The sequence below is a fragment of the Coloeus monedula genome (assembly GCF_965178545.1).
Source record: "Coloeus monedula genome assembly, chromosome: 2".
Classification (NCBI taxonomy): Eukaryota; Metazoa; Chordata; class Aves; order Passeriformes; family Corvidae; genus Coloeus; species Coloeus monedula.
In genome coordinates, this window is record NC_138782.1 from 37,230,368 (window position 1) to 37,245,322 (window position 14,955).

The 14,955-nt window shown below is 39.8% G+C and overlaps 1 protein-coding gene across 1 annotated transcript in view; it reads right to left on the reverse strand.

Moving 5' to 3' along the window:
* Positions 1–4,310: 4,310 nt before the first annotated feature.
* LOC309570027 (protein ELYS-like) overlaps positions 4,311–14,955 on the reverse strand; it is a 40,861-nt gene continuing 30,216 nt past the window's right edge. The window contains exons 29-36 of the mRNA XM_082276590.1: positions 13,456–13,885; positions 12,824–12,926; positions 11,797–11,903; positions 10,457–10,617; positions 7,621–9,421; positions 6,718–6,851; positions 6,185–6,291; positions 4,311–5,682 (exon numbers count right to left, since the gene is read on the reverse strand). Of these exons, the coding sequence (XP_082132716.1) occupies positions 5,493–5,682; positions 6,185–6,291; positions 6,718–6,851; positions 7,621–9,421; positions 10,457–10,617; positions 11,797–11,903; positions 12,824–12,926; positions 13,456–13,885 (3,033 nt within the window). The 3' untranslated portion in view covers positions 4,311–5,492. The remainder of the gene's footprint in view (positions 5,683–6,184; positions 6,292–6,717; positions 6,852–7,620; positions 9,422–10,456; positions 10,618–11,796; positions 11,904–12,823; positions 12,927–13,455; positions 13,886–14,955) is intronic.

Genomic DNA, 14,955 nt, shown 5'->3' on the forward strand with positions numbered 1-14,955 from the left:
TCTGCTCTCTGGTGACCAGTGACAGGGCCAGAGGGAAAGGCCTGAAGCTGTGTGTCAGGGGAGGTTTAGGGTGGATATTAGGAACAGGCTCTTCACCCAGAGGGTGGCTGGGCACTGGAACAGGGTCCCCAGGGAAACAGTCACAGCACCAGCCTGACAGAGTTCAAGAAATGGACAATGCACTTGGGCACACAGTGTGACTCTTGGAGATGGTGCTGTGCAGGGCCAGGAGCTGGACTTCGATGATCCTGTGAGTCTGTGTGAGAACATGCGCTACATTATAGTGTTCAGATCATACAAGGGTCCCAGTGCCAGCAACTGGTGGGACCACAGGTCATTGTGTGAGTGTCAGCAACCAAAGTCAGGTCCCAGGTGACCTCAGGTCCAGGTCTGCAGTGTCAGCAAGTGGGGCAGTGATGGATGGTCTCAGTGCCAGAAGCTGGGCTGGAGACCACAGTTACGGGTGGTTGCATTTTTCCCTAGCCAGATATGCATATATAAATTGCTAGCAGACTTCAGGTGGGCTAGCCAGTGAACAGGAGGAAAACCTGTCTCTGGGATGATTCAGTGTCTCAGCCAGAGGGCAGGGAGGCAGCCCAGGGTGGGGGCACAGAAAATTGCCAGGCTTGAAGCTGTGCTGATCTTCTGGAGCTCTGTAGACATGGTGGGGTGGGAACCTACAGGCGAGGCAGGGGAATTATGGTGAGTTGCCATATGCTCGAAGGCAGGTGTTAGAGGCACAGCCCTGTCTCCAGCAGCCTGCAGAGCCACACGTGCTCTTGTCATGCCTGTGCATGGTGCATGTTCAGCCTCACTACCCACTGAACCTGCCATGGGGAAAGCAGCACCCACATCCATGGGTCTGGGACAGCAACACCCCAAGGTATGGACTGTACCAGGACAACTGTTTTTGCCAATTTGAAAGCAACCGTGTCCTTTACAGTACAACCTGGAAAGGTCTTGGAAATAAATGACACTTTGTGCAAATCCTATATTACTTGTTCTTTTTCCAGTGTTGTGCAATTTTGAAGAGCTCTTTGCACACAAGAGGTGCCAGGCCTCTGCTTGCACCATAACTGATCATTGTCAAGTAGCTCTTCCCTGGGCTGGTCTGACTCTCTGCCAGCAGAGCTGCACTGCAGCCTGGCCAGGTATCCTCCAGCACTCCTTGCCCAAGACCACACAAGACCCCTCTCTAAAAGAGCAACCAAGTGCATCCTCTTCATAGGTGTGCAAACGTTCAGTAGGAGCGCCCCCACTTAACAGTTCGAATTAGGAAGCAAGATTTGTAAACATGCTCGAAAGCAGCAGAGTTCCAGGATGACAGAAGTGTAGGTGACACTACATAACACTTCAAACCACCACCAGACATGTGCCTTACACTGAAGTGAATGTTAGTAAGTAGAGATAAAAAAACCTGACCGTTCTACAACAGTGCATTAGCAAAAACTGATTTTAGTTGCTTCTTTGAATAAAATCTTACCTGGCCTGTGTAACTGTTGGGTCCTGCTGAGATGAGTACACTGTTCTTGTCCTTTAAGGAAGACACCGTGGTTGGAAGCTGCAACAGGTCAGATCAAAAGCAAAGGTTTTCCCGTGCGATGGAAGCCTGCGGTCATAGATGCTGGCGCTGTTGGTTTTCACAGAAATCACACCCCCATCTCCTGCATCCTTCTCTTACTGTTACTACAATCCCAGCTGTAGTATCAAAATACAGGCAAGCAGTCATTCACTACTAATTGATGTTTCAGTTCAGATTTAAACCAAGTTCTGCACAGCACATCAATGACTGCTGTGGGATGAGCCTGCTTGAGTCACGACACAGTCAAGGAGAAACTGACCTGAACAAACCGACACATCAGTAACCATAATTTGCAGTTTTCCCTCTACCTCACATATTGGTCATGCACACAGCCCAGTGCTGGAAAATGCATTTTATTTTGGCAACAGCTTTAATTCAACAGGAACCACAGAACGTTTATCTTCAAGCATATCAAAGAGACTCATCATGACTACTTTGGTGAAAAAAGCATTCCTGGAACAGAAACTCAGAAGCTTGCACAGAAGACAAAAGTATGAACAAAAGAAACAAACACTGTCCTATTGCCTAAAATTCGATTATTTCAGTATTTTCAGACTGGCATAGACTAATTGGTGGCAAGCATTGTCCAACCATTCATGAGAACCTATAGATTGGTTTCTGCCTGTAGCTTTTTTCCCCACCAGAAATCAACAACTTTGCTGTATTATTAGTTACATGGGAAGTAATGAACTTGCAGCAAATAAATTCATTGCACTGACAACCCTGAGAGTAGTTTTCCATGAGAGGAAGTTCTGGTGGGGGATTAAAACAGTTATCTGTGCCCTTACTTGCACACTGGACATGTACAAATATTAAGGCAAATAGTCAGTGTGAATCAATTAGCGCTTCAAGCACTGAGTGGCTATTGAAAGTAAAATAGGTTTAAATCTCCTTTGTGTTATAACCTGGAATGAATACTTTCATCAGCCTTAGCTAACAATTGAAGAAAAAAAAGTCTTAGGAATATTTATGTTAACCCTCTGAGGTAACTCAAGAGAACCATTTCCACTGTGACATTTCTTTTCTTTACAAAATACCTTCTAACAACAGTCCTTAATGTTATTCATACTCCCATCACTAATATCCTCCTGTGTGTTTCCTGGAAATAAAACCTGCCATTACACCCCATGTTACTCTTTCTGAAAGGTAAGATTCTGCTGTCCCAAGGCATTCAACCTTCCAGGGGAGTTTTCTCTGGGCGTACACCCCAGAGGTACAGATGCACAATCCAGCTTCAGCTTTTGGCCATCCAACAGTGGATTAAAGCAGATATGTTACTACACTCCTGAGAAATTCTAGCCTTTCTTTAGGGAATAAAAACATACGCCCTTCAAGCAATTACTTTCCTATAGAAAAGCTTCAGGATGTTCTATTTAGTGATGAGCTGTAGTTCCTGTGAAATTCCCATCTTGTTTTCAAGAAAATTTCAGCTCTATGCCCTTACAGCCTCCTGCATCCATCCGTAATGCATCCCACCTCCTCTCACAGGCCCCTCCTGTCCTTCCCTGCCACTACAATTCTCTCCCTCTCAGATACATGTGCAAACAGCTGCAAATCATCTTTTCCACTCATCCTTCACACATGTGTAGCAAGCCTACACAGAAAGCACCCACATAAAATCTATTTTCTTCACTTCATTATAAACCCATCCTTGACTGAGGATGACGGAGTTCGTGCCTTAACACTGTTCTCCAGCTTCTTGCTTTTCTCAGGCTCTAAACAGAAAGTCACAGTGTCTGGTTTTGCTTCCATTTCCTTCTATGTCCTTTAAATTTCTCAGCTCCCACTCCTGGTTACACATTATGCTCACATTCCTTTTTAAACTGCTCCTTGGGGAAACTGGTCAGACTGGAGAACTATGCACTGAATCCAAGTTACAAAAAAGGGGAAGAAAAGAGTAAAACATTTTAACACGTAATCAAAACTCCTTTTAAGTAAAAAAATTACTAGAAAATTGCAAACCTTTAGGAAGTTATTGAATCTAATGCCAATTGTCTTTTATTGCTATTGCTTGCTTTCTTCTTAAGCACAGCCAAATGAGGCTATTTTAGCTGAGGTGTAAATAAAATAGACACTAAAAATTAATAAAATCAGCTAATGCTGTATTTTCATTTGTTCCAATTAATTTTCATACCAAAAAATATACACATATAAGTATAAATGACAGAAATGTGTTAAAACCCTATTAAGCAATCCTTACTAGCATTTCATCAGTCAGTTCCATTTGACAATAATCAAAGTATTTTACAAATATTCTTGCACACTACAAAAAACAATCAGATGTGCCATCTGTATTCTATTTCAGTTTTGAAAATTTGACCTTTTACCCCATTTTCTGAGCTATGCACTGCACTTCTGTGCAATGTGAATATAAAATATTGCTAGAACTTCCCTCCCCTTTCCTCTTTGACCGTATTTATAGTCATTCAAGTACAAAATATACAGAGAAAATGATTACTAACTTGACTCGAAGGTCTCAGTCAAACTGCCACTTCCACATTTTAAACATCTGACTTTTTTTTAGGCTTTCTTTCAGTAATGAATACTTCCCCAAGGAGAAAAATATCCAAGTGCATGCAATTGCTTCTCTAGAATGATCTGTTCTGAGACAGAAAAATCACAGCCCCAGAACAATCTTGTTTCACAAGCTTAGTCTGTTATGAATACATTCATTCACTATGTACAAGCTGTTAGTTAATAAATAAATTATGTCTTAAAATAACTGTAGTAGTTTTTACTAATGGAAAAGTTTAATATCAGGTTCCACCGTTCTGTAGTCTTCAAAGTTGCATCCATATATAAATTAACATACAGAAAAATAATCCGTTGTCTAAAAGACTGCACATCAAAATAGTACTTCCATGTCTGCTTTTAAAAGAATAGGTTTGTGACTTTATTTATACAAATTGAAACTTTATAGGGACATATACTCCTTAAACCAAGACTGTTAATGAAATAATTATTCAAAAATACGGTTTGTAACTAAGATTTCTGTACATTTTTGTACCTTTTTCAGGCTATTACATTAGCTTCACCATCAGGTTTTCAGTGCTGTGATATGCAGGCTTCAAATACTGCAAAGCATGTTTACAGACAATAAGTATTGAAATTATAGTAGCAGTCATATTAAGAAAATAATTTTGGCTCAAATTTCAAAGTATCTGGGTAGTATCCTTTTAAATCTGATATGCTATTGTAAGCATCACACCATCTGTACAGTTAACTTTTTGCTGACAACAAATTTTAAGAAAAAATGACACATCTGAGGTGTGATCTGGTTTTATGAACTAAAGAGCAGCTTTCCCAAAGTTTAAGAAAATACAAAGAAAAATATTGCACAGCTTAAAACACAATTGTTTACATTCGGACTCAATACAGTACAACTTAACTGTGAATGTAAGGAATTACCAGTTTGTATTTTAAGTCCAATTATTTGTCCCAGAAGGTAAAACATAATTTTAAAATTAAAACTAGTATATTTAAAATGTTTACTTGTTACAGGAATTCTAAACAAACTTTAAAAAGCTTTTGGAATCACTTTTGAGAGTCTGTAACTCCCGCAAAACAACAAAGTTCTGAGCAATACAGGTCATTCAACCCAATATTCCCTCAAAAAGCTATCAGACAGTAAGCACATTGGGAAGTATACATTTTTATTTAACATTCCTAAAATAACCTGTATTTACATATTATATAAATGTATGAAGTCTTAATATAAAATAGAAAACTGCATTGACTGAGGAAATCACACTCCATATGGAGTTACTTACTGAAGACCATTTTTTTATGAAATTTTACAATAATTTATATAAATTATCTCTTCCAAATTAGATGATTTTTCTTTTTACTAATTCACACAATTTTGATGACTTTACAAACAGTGGTGTACATTATAAACTTAAAAAAACAGTTACAGCATCTTCCGGCGCACAACTGGCTTTGGAAAATTAGACAGTCTCTTTTTGTTCTTTCTTAGGGTCTTCCCTGCTGCATCTGTAGTTTCCTTCTGTTTTGTTTTTGTTCCATCCACTGGACTTCCAAAAGGAGAGATGAATTTTATTTCCACTGGTGGAGGTGACCAAGAACTTTCTTTTGTGGTTCTGAAAAGAAGGATAGGCATCAAATCAATTATTCATTACAAACAGTATTTAATTGAGGAAAAAACTGGCATTACAAAATCAGTTCCCAAGAAAAACACATGGGCTTCTTTGTAGATAGAATTAAGGCAGAAAAGGCACATAAATAAGATTTGTTTTGTTTTTATTCCCTTTACTCATCGTCTGGCCACTTCCCGGCCTTGTATGAGAAACTAAACTGGAAGAGTGGGGTTTCACAAGGTGTAGTAAGATATTGTTAAGAGCATTGCAATGTCACTGCAGTAAGTATCCACCTGCCCTTTTCTATCCCCTCCCTCTTCTGTTTCCATTAGAAAACCAAACCCTTAAATGGGGAAAAGGTGCCTATTAGACCAGCAAGCTGGACAGGCTGATAGAATGAGAGAAGACCTGCACAGCCAAGTGAGGAAGAAGTAGTTAGGTGCTCAACAGCTGAATCACCATCACATTAAGAAATGCAAATAACTGTTCAAAACTTATTTCATACTTGCTTGCTTTCTTCATTTTTGATTTTGGAGTTCTACCTCTCTTCAGTTTTTGCTTTCCCCCAGACTCTATGGATTTGGTATCCTCTTCCTCTTTAGCTGGAACCTCCTATGTTAAGGCAACAAAAATGTTACCCATGAACAAGTTCTTACACTTCTACAGAATAATAATGTTTTTTCATTAAGATATCATGCCAAAGTTACATCCCAAAGCATGTGCAAAAACAAACCTTCCACATCAAATTATTTTACCATTCCAAAAGTTCAAATTCTGAAATTAACAGATGACATACCAAGTAAGTTTAAAGAAAGCCACTGTGCCTTTTGTTAAAGGCAAAACAGTATTTATCAATTCTTGAATTACATAGATTTAAAACTGACTTTTGTAGCTAGTTTTCATGAAGAAAAACAAATTTTAGCTGATTCATTTGAAGCTCTTTTCAGATATGTTTCCAACGAAAAAGGCAAAACATGATCTCAAAAAATGGTACACAATTAAAATCAAGAACATGGGACAACTGGAGTTTTTACTTACTGCTTCTTTCACAATTCGGGAAATGCTAGCTACAGTTTTTCTCCTTGACCTCAAAAGAGGGGGTGAAAAGACAAATTGAGAAGACAAATCCGGGTCTAAATCGTTAAATTGCACAGGATGGTCTGTTTTTCCACCTGTAATGACAATGCAGTGTTAGCATGCACACAGGTTACACATGAGGGACAATAATATTAAATTACAGCTGACAAATAAGAGCACAATAGCTTCCTGAAATAAAGGTCCAATCAGCTTTATAAACACCTCATGCAAAGGCATTTTTCCCCTAGTAACTGCCTCTTCTTTTCTTTTACCATAAACAGCGAAACAAAACTAAGGCAGTGTAGTGATTTTACCTGCACTTACCGAATCAAAGATACTATACTCCAGAGGCATCAACAGTCCTTAAACATCTCAAAAACATTTATCATGTATTCTAATTAAAAGACTCCTGTGTACACTGATTTCACTGACGAAATAGACATCCATGAAAAATAATCACATAATTAAACAGATGTATAGTTTGTTGCAAGATGCAGCTCATCTGAACTTGAAAACTGAACAGAATTTGGAAGCACACATCCTTTATTTCTTCTTTGGGGGGGGGAAGGGATGGCATATTCACAAATAATCTCTGGTTTTCAAAATCTGATAGAAATTAGGTTCCTCACAAAAATATAGCTAAGTTTAATTTCACTGCTTAGACTGGCTTCATAATCTGTTTCTACCAGAACTAAGCAGGCAGTCACGCAGAGTTCAGCCAAAAGATGAATTGCCTCTTGGCAATTTTTTTCTTTTGCATGCTTCCATTCTTTACAATACTTATAGCCATCCTTGTGGTTCGTTTTCTGTGGTTTAAAAAAGAGGAAATACGCCTTATTTTGCATATAAACATAATGCACCTACCTTCAAATTTCTTAGTCAGCTTTGTGAGAGGAGGAGAGAAAAGGAAAGCCTCATTTTCCTCAGCAGACAGTTTCTGATGGATGGCAGTTCTGCGGGATCTGGTTCTTGTAACACGATCTGTCAGAGCTCTTGATGTCTGATCATGTCCTGAGGGGTTTATGTCTTCAAGCAGCAAAGGACTGCCACCAGGTCCCTGGGAGGTCTCCTCGGACATTGATCGCCTCTTCCTGCCCCGACGCCCTGTCCTTACCGTAGTCCTAGGTGTGGTTGGCTCCTCGCTTGGCTCTGCAGGTGCTTGCTCGTGAGTATCCACTTTTTCTGGATTCTCATGTGGCACTCTTCTAGTTCTTCTCTTAGGAGTATCAAGGACTTCTACTTTCCCACCTGAATGTGTGTCTTCCTGAGCAGAGGTAGACTCTGGGTCTGCCAAGAGGTTTTGTGCTGCCTTCCTAGCACTTCTTCTAGGTGTGACAGGAAGTTTAAATTCTGTTTGAGGAAGCGACGATTTAGACAGATCAAGATCAGAATTTTCTGAAACTTCTGATGAACTAATCTTTCTTCTTCTGCCTCTTTTACTTGGCACAGGTGAAAGGAGTTGGTCACTAAGCTGCACCTGTTGATCCTTAACAGTATCTTCAGTAAACTGTAAATTAAAGCTTTTCAATTTTCTTGCACTTCTACTGGGACTGACTGCTGTTTTTACCTTATGATCAGTATCACTCTTGCTAGTTTCTGGATTTCCAGCTGAACTTTTTCCTCCTTTAGTCCTTTTGGAAGCGAAAGAAGTAATAACGCTACCTTCAGCAAGAGGCGTTTCCTCGTTAGTAGCCTCTTCTTGGAGTTCAGGCGCAGCTTCCTTTGCTCTCCTTAGTCCTCTTCTGGGAGTAACAGGCCGCGTACTGTCAGACACGTTTTGTCCATCAGAATGGCTGCTTTCTGTTTTTTCTGCATTTGACACTTTAGGTTTCCTACCTCTCCTAGGAGTGACAGGCGCCACAGGTGTTTGCTCCTCTTGAGCATTTTCCTCTGATTGGAGACTGGGAGTCTCAGGCGCTTCTTTTGTTCGCCTGGTACTCCTCCGAGGGGACAGTCCAAGCAGAGCTGGGCTGTCTGTCTTCAGCAGCTGCTGAGTGCCTGCTGACAGCACACCTGGACTTCTACTCAGCTGTCCCCTTGTGCGTGTTCTTGGAGCAATGCCATAATGATGTCTGCTGGTTTCCTCTCCCACTGCTTCCAGCACAGGCGTTAAGGGAGCTTTTGCCTTCTGGAATCTAGTTACCTTTTTACCTATGGTTTCATGAATAGATTGTTCTACAACTTCAGATGTAAATTCTTTACTTCTTGTGTCTTTAATTACATCCAGTAAGTTCTCAGCAATGGCAACCTTAATAGGTTCAGGCACATATGGGAGTGACTCTGCAATATTTTGAGATTCCTGATCACCAGTTACAGTGGACACTGAGTTTGTAACATGTTCCTGGCTTTCATTATTTCCTAAATTGGTCACAGGGTTGACCTGTTCTTCTGTTGTTGTCTCATCTGGTTTAGAAGCATCTACTGATGTAGGGTCTCCCATCTCTGCTTCCCCTTCTTCTCCTTCCAAAACTAAGGTAAAATTACTCTGAGATAGAAAAAGGTCTCCATCTCCCTCAGCTGCATCACATTCACTATCTTTATTATCAGGAAAATCACATGCAAACTGTTGCTCTATATTTTCATAGCTATAATGAAGATCGCTTGATGGATCTAGTTCACTATATGGAGATGTTTCAGGTGCTGGTTCTGAGGTATCTTCTATAACCTAAAGTTAAAAAAAAGTCTGTTAATACTTCACTCATTACCAAACAGACTAATTTCACACCGAGCTAGATGAAACTGAGGACATTTCCCTTAAGATCACCCCAAATGTGAAACAATGTGATTTTGTACGACAGATGAGAGTTTGTGTGTTTAAGGCACTGAGATCAGAGCAGTCCCTGTGTGCAGTTCACAGGCTCTGGTTCTGGTATTTCTGTTCAGAACTGACCATTTCCCACTGCCCATGACCAGGCAGCAGTTTTCCAACACAAGGTGTGTATGTAACCAGCAGTGACCATCACAATGCAGTGCCCTCTGCACTGCTCCACAGCCAGGGTGACCCACTCTGCCTCGGACAGGGTAAAATACAATTGGCTCCCCAGTGCTTAAAGCCTCAGTCATGATAGTTGTGACTGCAGCACTTAAACTGGCCAGGGATCGCATCCAACAACTCAACACTGCACTTTAAGGAGTCACTTGGATTGCATGAGATAACACATATTTTCTAAATACCTCCATCTCTTGAAGAAATATCTTGACGCCAAAATGAGCTCATTACTGGAAATTCTGTTTGTGTTAAGAAGGAACAAACAGTAAAGGACCTAAGCACCTAAATAATTCTGAGTTTGGTTCCCACATCTTTTTGTCATTTGGTAAATGATTCCCAGTACAAAGAAGCTGCACTCCTGTAATTTTCTTATTAACATTAAAACTATTTTTTTAAGTCAAATAAAAAAGTTTGAATTCAAGTAAATCAAATTAATGCCTAGCTATTTAAAAAAAATAGTTTAGGCATTTATTTTGGTTTTGTTTGCTGTCAAATGCTTAAGTTTAGACAGATCCCATTCATGTTACAGGAACAGAAAATGCAGGAGAGAAAAACATATCTGCCCTTACAACATCAAGGTTTTAACTTGTGTTAAGCAGCTCAAGAAATGGACACATCTTTTAGTGTCTCCTAATTGTCAGTAGAACAGGTCTGTCCTCAATTTGCAAACTGTTTTCTATTTTGTAGAAAATGGGAAAATAGTTTACTTACATTAATTTCCTCAGTTTTAGGAGGATTGTTAGAAACATGGTCGTCTTCAACTTCAGCTGCTTTAGGGTTACATTCTTCAGGTAAATCCACACACTTGCCCTCAAGGCGATTTTCAGACGGAGTACTGACCCTGTCCTCACTGTCAAGGATACTTATCACAGCTAGAAGAGATTTACGTAATTTTACATTAACTGTTACATAAATGACACAAGTTTAAGCAAAAAGAAGTAAAAGAGGTAACAAGAGCCAACAATATGGTTCTCCATCCTGACACATATATTGGGCTTTCTCCAAAAGCTAAAACTATTGAGCTGGTTTTGGCTGGGATAGTTAATTTTCTTCATAGGAACTCGTACTGCTGTATTCTGGATTTGTGCTGAAGGCAGTGTTGGTAACAGGGACGTTTTAGTTACTGCTACGCAGAGCCTACACAGAGCCAAGGCCTTTTCTGCTTCTCACACCATGCCAGCAGTGAGTGGGCTGGGGCTGCACAAGAAGATGGAAAGGGACACAGCCAGGACAGCTGACCCCAACTGACATCCCATAAAATATGGCATCATGTTCAGGACAAAAGGCAGGGCAAAGAAGGAAGAAGCAGGAGACATTCGGGTTATGGTGTTTGTCTTCCCATGACTCATCTTCCTGCTCTCCTGGAGATGGCTGAACACCTGCCTGACAATGGGAAGTGGTGAATGAATTCCTTGTTTTGCCTGACTTGCATGCAAGACTTTTGCTTTCCCTATTAAGCTGTCTTTATCTCAACCCGTGAGTTTTCTCACCTTTAGCTCTCCCATTCCCTCCCCCATTCACCCATGGGAAATGAGTGAGCAGCTGTGTGGGGCTTAGTTGTTGATTGGGTTTAAACTGCAACAACTACAGATCTGCTAAAGGATGCAGCCCCACAGCAAGAAAGAAGGAGGAGAAAATCAACTGTCAAGTCCATAGAAGGAAAATAAAAGAGGAAAATGTGGCTGGAAAGGCATGGTAGATAATTTCTTCAGTCTGAATACTGAGGATGTATCACCTTTTAAAATAGTAAATCAAACAGCAGATCCCATGACACACAAATTGGTAGTGGTGTACAACATTGAAATAAATACTGGTCTTTCCTTGTAATACTTTTGAGTTCTACCAGCATCTAAATATTTTGATCAAGAAGATTCACTATGCACTTTTTACAAGGACTTTCTTGAAGGAGTGTATTTTCTCTATAGTTTAATGAAAGTTAGCAGTAACATGCTACTACTATTTCAATCTGAGACACCTATAGGGGTATGGAAAACTACACACATCACTTGAGGAGCTCTGCTACTTTAACACACAGAACATTTCCAACATACGTTCACTGTCTGCCTCTGGGGATTCAGAGAGCTGTGGATTTGTTGCAACCAGTATGGCTTTTTCTTCTGATGAAGAGGTCATTTCAGACTCCTGGTAGGTTGTTTCACTTCATGAACAGAAAGAGAGAAAATCATCATAGAGCTTGAAAACAAACTTTTAAGAGCTTTACAAGTTACTTGCTCACTGTAAAGTCTTCAAGTTTCAAACCAGAAAAAATACAAGAAAAATTAGAAATTCTTTCAACATACTCAATTTGTGACTCAATTTGTAATTCACTTTCTAACTCACTTTATGCAACGAACCACGTACTTGACATTCTTTCCAGCTATCTAACACTAGTTAATAACATACCAGATGTGTGTTACAGAATAATGTATTATTTGTTTTCTGTAGAAAGAGGGCAACTACAATAACAGAGGTTCAGAACCAACCGAACAAAAGTCTGTACAGGTGAAAGTTACCACTTGAAATTAAGGGTTCTCTCATTGCTGACATCCTGTCTTTATGAATAAGCAGTTGCAGCTTTTAAAGTACCTGGTGAGAAATGGCTTCCCTTTCCATAAACAAATAGATGCTGATTGAGCACATACAGAAAACAGAAATTAAGTGTAAAAAATACTGTCAGAAAGCATTCAAACTCCAAAAGAAACCCACGGAAGTTACAGGAATCTCACGACTAATTTTTAACTACACAATTTTCATAAAAAAACAGGGCTGATGTTCACAGTATCTGCTTAGTAACTCTCAAACTGTAACAAGGTCTGTATAGACTCTTGAATGTAGTCTTTATCATCATACTTTGGGATCTGCAATGATTTGAGAAAAAAGGCTCAAATTGACAGCTAGTCAGTGTGCATTACATTCATGCCAGATTACTTTTGCTCAGAGACAGAATGGAATAGACAGGCCCTTATATATAAGAACACAGGAAGGAACTAATCCCAGGTCAAAATCAGTTTTCAAACACAGAAAAGCCAGCAGCTGAATGTTGTGTGAACCCAAAGATGTATTGCTTCATAAGCTCACCCTTCTTTTCCAGCCCTTGAAGTAGCAGCCTCAGCAGCTTTAAACACCGATTCATCACCCTCAGGAAGGGTATGACATGTAGCATTTGATTCTTCCACAAATCCTACAAAAACGAAGAGATGGATGACTTCCCCATTCCACTCAACATCACTTCTTTTAAACTGCTCATATGAGTTCAAAGTGATCCTTTATGCATTTCATCTAGGACAGGCATTTAGCAAAATAATGCTACCAAGACTTAAAAGGCACAGAAGGTCCGAGTTCTTCTTTGCAGTAGAACAAGAAGCCTGATGCACAATTTCAGTCAAACAACGTAAAAAAACCTGCAAACTACAGAAGTACCTCTAAAACATAACCAGAAGCCCAAGCTTTAAACATGCATCCCTCTTAACATTCCCACAAATCACTGCTGCCTTTCAACTGCCACTGCACACAAAAAAAATGCCAGCCAAGGAAATATACATTCATAGGTCTAGGATACTTAAAAAAGGACTTAAAACGTAAGAGGTAATTTTAAAAGCATAGGGCACTTGTGAAAACTCATCATTAAACTGCTGCACTCATCAATAATTTAATCTTTTGAAGACATTTGAAAAATTCAGAAACTTAGGTTATCACAGGATGAAACACACCTGCTTCTTTTCTTCGTTCTGAAGGATCTGGTTGTTTCATCTGGAAAGGTTTATCTTCGACCATTTCAGTTTCTTCCTCCTTCTCCCATTCTTGAACATCACCAGTTTGTTCAGTGGAAGAATTAGCTGGTTTAGCAGCTATAAAGATGACATCATCTTCAAAATCACCAGGTGATTTTGCATCATGATACTCCAAAGTAGTCTGGTCTGATCTCACAGAGAAGTTACTATTTTCTTTGCTGACATCCATCTTCTCCAAATCATCTCCAGGTAAGCTTTCCAAAGACTCCTGCAATTCAATACGATCACCCCCAGGATTGTTCAGAGTAAACAGAGTTGGTTTCTCTCTACTTTCAGACCAAGAATCCTCCATCAAGCCATGATGATGCTCAGATGAAGCTCCAAATAGTGCTTTATCATCTTCTGTCACCTAAAACACAAGTTCAGATCAGCAGCAGGAGTCTGCTTTTTGTCAAAGCAAAACAAAAAACCCCAATAAATACTGGTATTTCTAAGTTACACATGTCCCCTTAGAGAGGCAATAAAAAATTAATTATCATTCTAGCACTATCTTAGATTTAAGGCTAAGTGTAAAAATTAATCACACTTTAGATTGCTTATTGAGTTTCCACGACACTGAAGAATTAAGATGAAGTCAGTCTTGCTCATAATGTCATCTCAAGCCTCTTCATTGGGCTTACCAGTGTGTTTTCAGGAAGACAAAGCTTTGCCTAATAAAATCTTAACTCCAGATTTATCTATTTTATGCTTGCCCTTTCAACACACATGCACTACTAAAATATGCTGGTGTTCAACTATGGCTGTGACATGGAACAAGTAAATTCATCTGGCCATAGTGCCACTATTAGTAAGAATTTCATACAGGAGAGAGCACCTCTTGTTACAATTGAGTAGCTCCTTGTAACATACATGAGCTACTCACACATGGGATAGCAGCACATGCCCCTGTTGTGCCCCTGATTTGGGTACATTATGCTGGCAACTGCGTGATGGGCTGAACCCCAGAATCCAGCTACACAACTGCAGGAGCAGAAGGGACCACAGCTGGTGAGATGGACCCACTGCATTTGGAAACTACATGGATGCTACCCGGGGTGCAAGGCAAGAAGCAAACCTGAGAACTTTAGGGCTCAGAGAACAGAAAACACTACAGTTCTCTTCATCAGGAGTCTCTTTTTACAATCATTTAAGTAAACCCAACATTGCAAAAAGACAGGTTGAAAGTCAATGCAGCTTTATGACTTGTTGCTTTCCCAGATATTCAATTTGCAAAATTTAACAAACCCAAACAAGAGGCTCCATCTATATTCCTTACCTTCCTGCAACACTACCATTTGAAAAGGTAGAGCTGAAAGCTGAACCACCAGAGGTCCTAAGAACACCTGAATAAAAGCCACCAAGGTCCCTGATGTTTGTTAAGAATATGTTCCTGCAGGAACATGATGCTACAGAAGGCCTAGCATAACACAATCTTTTTTT